Raw genomic sequence first — 7757 nt, forward strand, 5'->3', positions numbered from 1 at the left:
TATATTATGATTATATAATTATATATTATATATTATATATATATATATATATATATATATATATATGTATATATAATATGCATATGTATCTATGAACAGCTATACTGATGTTTAAGTATTTCTGTTTTCGAAGATCTATAGTCTCGTAAAAATAAGAGCTTAGATGTCTAAACCCAAAAGGTGTGTTTTTCTGTTTTGTATTAGGTTTTGTAGAGTGTTACTAATGAATTTACGCTGGTGCACATTGCGCCAATTATCAATTCGTTCATGATACTTTTTTTAATGCAGATTTGGATTTTATATTGATAGTAGTTGTTTGCTTCATGTCATCATTTTTGTAGTCATATCCGTTTTTTGTGTATTTGAGGTGACTATACCAACTTGTAGTGCTCTATCGCTAACTTTAACATAGTTGGCATCCCTCTAGTTTCTCCTCAAGTTAACTACATAAACCACAACTTGGAGGGTACGCCAGTGTAGATATCTACTTGTTGCCTTTATATTTTTCACAAATGTATATCACAAGTGTCAAGTGTACATTTCTGAAGGGTGATCCCTGCGCACTCGACAAACTTCATACGCCATTCGAATTTTTTTTGTTTGTTCGCATGAATTCTCTTGATATTGTTTTACCACATGACCTGGTCGTACAGAGGTAGTCGATGTTCTACTCTGTCATCATGAATTTCTATTCGGACCATTGTGTTTACGGGTATGCGATGCAAATCGTACTATTCTCAGGAGCAACTATAATATTGAATGGCACTAATAACGTTGTCATTGTCTCGATTTGGAATCATTTTTCTTGGAAATTATATGCTGCTGATTAGTGATATTAAATCATATAGGGCATACAATTAAAAATTGAAAGGTTCTTCTAATCTCAAATCGCTTTCCCTACACCTAGTCTAAGTCTTTATTCTCATTTCGATGCACTTGACACCCGGGTACCTCCCTCTGATGGCGTCTCCATAGACATCCCGGCTATCGACTCGATCCACAAACGATCCCCACCAACCCGTCGTTTCAGCAATTCGTGCGAGACCAGGCCCAGAATGATACAGCAATCATCCAGGGGCGGCTCAAGTGATGACGTAGTCAAGTGTGTGACAAATAGCCTGTGTGAAGATGATTTCTCCTTGCCCTCACAGCCTCAGACGTTATCAGCCTATCCGTCTAGGCTGCATGCTCCCGCTGTACGCGCACGCAGTTGCAGTGAATCCTTGGCTCGAGGTACCGGTCGTCCGCAAGCAGGCACGGGGTCTATGGAAAGCTTCGCATACGTCAGCAAGGGAGGGAGACTAACACCGCAAGTCGGTCGACCTTCAGCCTCGCTGGCTGGGCGCACTGAATCGGCCACGTTGATGGAGGGATCCTGTGTATCGGAAGACGGGACGAGGAGATGCTCATCAAAGTATGTAGTGCTTGGAATTTATGTGCTCAGTGTTTGAGATGTATACTGTGTGCGAAGTGCTACAAGCGTGTCTGAGTTATGTGGTATGTGGTGCCCAAGGTACTATAAGTGTGGATGGACTGGCCAGTGAAGGATGCGTTATTATTAGACAGCAAACTTTATACAGAGATTCCTAAACAACCCAAAAATGCCCATTGAAAAATTGAACTACTGAAACTTTCGGCCTTTCCAACAAGAATGCATCCTGAACATGTCTCGCCAATACAAATTCCTTATCTACATACTACTGCTTCATCACTATCTTGCCAATACAACTTCCTTATCTACATACTACTGCATCATCACTATCTTGTCAATACAACTTTTTTATCTACATACTACTGCATCATCACTATCTTGCCAATACAACTTCCTTATCCACAGACTACTGCATCATCACTTTCTTGTACCGAACCTTAATGTAGTATTTTTTGGACACTCAAAACGCTCATTGTCCATAAGCCGTCTCGCAATCGCATTGGCAGATTCATACCATCCATGCTCGGGCACATTTCACAGCAATCCTTTCCTTCTACAATAGGACGGAGTCGCTGCTCAGGCCGGAATATCAGTCCAACAACCCTTTTGTACTGCTTAAGTATATCTACAAAACTCGTCAAATCACAGGCCATGAGTACAAAGTGCTGTCGTTCTATCTATTCGTCATCTCCGTTGCCTATAACCTGATCGTCTACTGGCTAGCCTTCGCCGTCATTGTACAGAACACACAGGTCACGGATGCGAATAAGAACGTATTGGTATACGTCAGTGCGGCTGTGTTGCTTCATCTGATCCTCCAAATTTTAGTATCGGGAGGTTACTGTGTGTATAACCACAAGCGGCCTTTACCCAAGTCGCGGATGGTGATACACATGACACTGTGTACGGTCCTCGCGTTGGTAGTCCCGTGCATGACATACCTGATTATGCTATGCAACCTGCGCATAGTACAGTTCGGTTGGAAATATACACCACTGGTTGTAATGTGCATTGGCCAGTTGGTTCTTAACGTGTTAATTGGGCTGCAAGTTTGTAGGCAACGCGTTATCTATCATTTGTTTGTCGAGAGTCTTTACACGCCCACACTCAGCACACACATCTACGAGTATACCTTGGGCGCCATCCTGGTCCTGGCAGTGCTATGCCTCGTTCCCTTTGTATTTATCACACTGCATTACGGCGAAAGCGCAGCCATGTGGATTCCCTTGATCCCCTGTCTAGAGGAGTTGATCCTTGTATTCGTATTGATGTACTATACGTATATCTCGCGCAATGTCAAGGAGAGCTTCAGCGACTGGCGTGCAAACATGCGCGTGGGGGCGGTTATAACCTCCGCTACCATCCTAAATTATGTTCTCAGTGTGCATGTGCTTGCCCCAAATACACTGGATCTGGTGTCTCCCACTAATGTGGCCTATATCATACTACCTATGTACTTGACCTTGTTTACCCTTGGGGTGTGCTTGTTGGATATCTTCCTGATGATAACCCTGATCACAGCCTTTCAATTGAATATACAAGGCACGCTCGACCCGTCTCACACGGTGCTGAATGGGTGGGAGAAGGTGGTCGCCGAGGAGGATCGCAACAAGGGTACAGATAGCCTGACCATGAGCAATTGCATATTTGTGCAGAATCAGTCTAATATGAACATGGGGCGCAGAGTGAGTATGTCGTCGACCACACCCACAGTACATGAAGAGCCTCATGGGCCGGACGGTTCGGTACTAGGCCCTATCAATAGCGGGGACGGCAAGACTCTAAACCCAAGAGGACGTGCCGTTACCAGTAGTCTCGAAGCGGGAGTAAACAGGCATGGCGGGGGCGGGGATTGTGGTGAGGGTAGCTCATGTTCTAAAAATAGAATCAGAGAAGTTATAAATAGAAATAAAAGTGAGGGAGAGTGTAGATGTATGTGCCGAAATAAGGGCTCCTACTGCACCCTGAACTGTCACCAGCACTGTCACAGCTATGATGACATTATCAGAGGACCTACAAGTCGAGAGTGTGACCCGCAGCGTGTCAACGACAAATGTAAACCAACCAACGAGCAACGAAAGCCTTGTGCTGACAATGCGGCGTGTATCAGAGAGGGCTGTGTGACAGCCAACAACATCGTAAGCTCAACCAACGGTACGCCAATACACCGTGGAAGTACAACGAGTAATGGTAGCAGTTCTATGCACTCGCTTGTACGCTGTGGTGGTAAGTCGCGTAGTCAAGATGACCCGGATGGGTGTGCGGAGGCCTGTGGAGATAGCACAGCCAGCGGCCCACCCCATTCAGAGCGGTGCAAGGGTGGTGTATCGAACTCCGAATGTATGCTGAGCTACAAGGAGAGTACATCGAGTAATGGTACAATCCACTCGGTCGTGCGGATTGGCGGGTCTCAGTCGATAGAATTTATGCGCGCAGCTGACAACTCAGTGGATACCTCAGTTATCTATGAGGATCAGGAGACGACGTCTGGTGTTAGCAACCCGATGGAGCCTGTTATCTCGGACAAGGGTACGTGACAATATATAGAAGCATTGAACATGGGGCAATATACACGTCGTCACACACGTACGGCAACTCGCTTGATACCACATGCATCATAGCTTACACATAACACTGCGATATCATCCCACACGTAGCACTGTTATACATGACGGTTACCTCCACACACTTAAACTGTGCGAGTAGCTTGCGTGCGACGGCTCGAAGACTACGCATGCTCATGGCACGATTGTGACGGTATCGACGAGTGGTCAGGGTAGCGTAGATTGAGATGGATGAAGCGCACGTGGTAGGATGTAGTCGATGGACTATAAATGCACCTAACAAGTGGGATGACCTGTAAATGCACCTAACACGTGGGATGACCTGTAAATGCATCTAACACGTGGTAGGCGAGTAGTAATAGGCTCCAACAATCCTGCAATGGTGGGGCAAACGGGGCGTGGGTCATCGTGCTCTGCGTCAGCTACAACTGGGATATCACCCACAACCGTGTCAGACCCGAGGGTATATATGTCGGTGACACAACGAGATCAGTGAGGCGCATTTGTAATTGGAAACGTGTGGTAGGCCTACTGGCTGCCGCTCTACGGTTTAACACACACATTACATGTGCACATCCTCGTAGTCGCACACACGGACCGCTTCTCCTGACACCGTACACGATACACTACAAAGTGACTAGGGTGTTCGTGGCAGGGGAACGTTAGAGCTTATCCTAGGGAGTGCTTGGTGTGGAGCGTAAGAGCTTATAGTAGGGGGTGCTCAGTGTGGTATACGTAGCAATTCGCGGGACTCGCGCCTTTCATATGTGACGGTACAACTCGCTCGTCATATACGCGATATCACGCCAATCTTGGCCCATGTACCAGGACACGCTGCACCTGTCCTACTATATATTGGATCGGCGCGTTGGAGATTGGCCCAGGGTGGAATCAGCACACTTTCGCCTTTAAACGGTTTCCCAAAACAAATACATCGAGTCCAACGTGTAGCCAGGAGAACAAGCACAGAGCCACGCGTGTACTTCCACACACAGAATATCAAAAGAATAGCATGCATCATAGGGTAACAGGTTGATACAAATAGCCTATAGTTACTACGTCCTCTATATGCCCGTGAGAATGCGCAATTGGTCTCAAAAATAGGAACCAATCAAAATTTCATGGTGTTCCATGTGTTTGAGGTTACACACGTGGTAGCGCCCTGACATTCATTTAAATCCACTAGAATCTGGAGCATAATTCTCCGGTTTGAATTTAGTTGAGGACCAATGCGACTTTGGCATGTTAGAGAAAATGTGGTACTTCAGTTGTGCGTGTGTGGCCCCAATTGAGTAAGAGAGTGTGTGTAGTGTGTGATCATTAGACGCGACAAGTAGAGAAATAAAGTAACACTGCAAGCGTTGCTCACCACTTCCCCATGCCGAGCTTCCTTTGCATCGCATCGTATACATCCTATATATTTTTCGCACTCTTATATTTGTATCGGTATCTCCATAGATATATAGCGATAGGAGCACTCTGTCTTTATAAGAGATGTTTGAGCTTGACAGTGCTGGTGTCACAGAATGTTGGTCTTATGTGGCCTGATCGTTTACTTGACATCCCATTATGCCAACTAGCACATATCGGGAACTTCTTCGTTGCTGATCGAGAAGAACTATACCTTTTGTGTATGCAAATTTGTCATTTGACAAGAATGGTTTACTTGGTTCTGAGGACGGAATCGCCCCACATTGGCGTCCGAACTAACTTGAGACCACAAATATAATACAAACTTTGAGAGAAATTCTGATCGCTAAATTTTAGTATTATGAGCTGAACCAGTATGTGTGATAGCTAGGTAAGTGTTGCTAAATTGTCTTATGGGTTGTCAGATTGTCGTACGGGTTGTCAGATTTATTTATGTATGGCGTGTCAGATTGTCGTACGGATTGTCAATTTTACTAGTGGCTTGTCAGATTGTCGTACGGGTTGTGCGTGACATCTTGAGTTAATTGTGTTTCTGTACCCGCCAACCGCACGATGACCTTGTGAAAACAAGGCCGTGTCTATCGTATCCACCAGCAGTTAATCAATGAAGTTTCAAACCGTCGCCAAGCTGTGTGGATAGAGGCGGACTCGGGTGGTTCACTTGCCGTACCAATGAATTTGCCGCTTGCTGATAGCATTCGTCTTTAGGGATCATTTGTTACTTGCTCGATGTGTAGAACGATTGTCGTCGGCGCCGAACGCGTGCACATGTCGGGGAAAAAACCCAAAACTGTGATGTGTTGGCGGAAGTCGCCTAATAAACATTTATGATATTGCTCGCAGAGAGAGAGAGTTATCTATATATGGTTCTCACTTCAAAAGCACGTGTCAGGCTATTGATGCCAGTGATCATCATCGATTGACCTATTGTCTCGGGTATTGTGCAAGTAGTTCCCTTTAAACCATTAGAAGAGCTCAAGTATAACCTTTAATGAAATATCGATTATACACGAGTACAAGCCTGAAGTCGGCGGAACTTAGACATGTCACGTGTGGAATGATGAGGGGTGGGAGTTTTCACTGTCGGCTGCCTAAACTCATTCGAAGTCTTTATTCTGCATGCACACTCTGTGTATTTGTGTATACATGTGTATACATACATGTTCGCACACACAAACACATACACATACATTCACACTACACCAGTAGTATTCAGTACATAGCTTGCCCGTGAACTCAGCTGTGGCGATGGTGGTCATTGGGTTTGACCAGTGAGTAGTTTAAGTATCAATATAGTGAAAGCCAGCCATTAAGATTGCCATGGTCCACTCCAGCTTACATTTTTTGGAAGTATGGATCCTTTAGCCTCCTTAAACATAGCCTTCTGAATTAAACACTTAAAAAAAGATGTACACATAGGCTGTCATGCCGTAATTGATGACACTGAATTTTACCTATTTTAATAGTCTTCAAAGTAAAAACATCAACCCCACATATTCAAATATGTTTGTATATACGTAACGAGTGGTATTTTAGACGAGTGTCAACTATAACTCTGCAGAGCGTACCGTTGTTGTTGCTTTGTGTTATGTTGTGGCCTATGATGCGCAAAGTCATCGGATTGTGCCATCCGAGGACCTGAACCCTGGACTAACTTTGGAAGCACACACATATCACTTTACCTCGAGATATACACAAAGACTACTTACATACTTTTGGAATTACATGCTCACCATATATTCGTTAATTGCACCCACGGCACTCTTTCAAAGTTGCTAATATAGGCTACCTTCACGTCTGCGTTACCTTTAAGATAGTTTGACAGCATATACTATGGAGGCTCATTCCGCTCCCAGAGTTTCCGACACGCTCAGTCTAAGGCCTCAACCGAATGTGAACCGACCGCATCCCCCCATAGCACCCCACACTCCGGGTTATTCTACGAACCCTGTTGACCCACATGCGCCTACATACCCCCAGGGCATGGCTGAGTGTGGGAGGGCTGTGTCATGGATGATTGCGTCGCACTACTTTGGGTCTGAAAAAGGCAAGATACAGTAAATGTGCTGTACATGTCTTTCTCAACAAGCGATGTTGATGTGTAGGTATCTGCCTCACTGCCATGTTTGTTTATGGCCTTCGATTCCAGCGTGGATGTGAGGCACTAGACGTCTACTTGATGAATACGTATGTGTATGCTTGTATGTATTCTGAGCAGTGTATCATTATTAATGAATTAGTACGTGTTTTTGCATACCACTCTGTCTGTGAATGTATATATATTAGACAAATATTCATGGCCATGTGTGTATACAGACAAACACACACAC

At 44.8% G+C, this 7757-nt stretch overlaps 1 protein-coding gene across 1 annotated transcript; it reads left to right on the top strand.

The window, feature by feature from the left end:
- The first annotated feature begins 944 nt into the window (after positions 1-944).
- SARC_12378 (hypothetical protein) lies at positions 945-5412 on the top strand. Its single transcript, XM_014293517.1, has 2 exons — positions 945-1414; positions 1995-5412. The coding sequence occupies exons 1-2, from the start codon at positions 1056-1058 to the stop codon at positions 3967-3969; spliced, it is 2334 nt and encodes a 777-aa protein (XP_014148992.1). The 5' UTR covers positions 945-1055; the 3' UTR covers positions 3970-5412.
- Positions 5413-7757: the final 2345 nt, after the last annotated feature.

This window comes from Sphaeroforma arctica (assembly GCF_001186125.1).
Source record: "Sphaeroforma arctica JP610 unplaced genomic scaffold supercont1.2259, whole genome shotgun sequence".
NCBI classification, from domain to species: Eukaryota; class Ichthyosporea; order Ichthyophonida; genus Sphaeroforma; species Sphaeroforma arctica.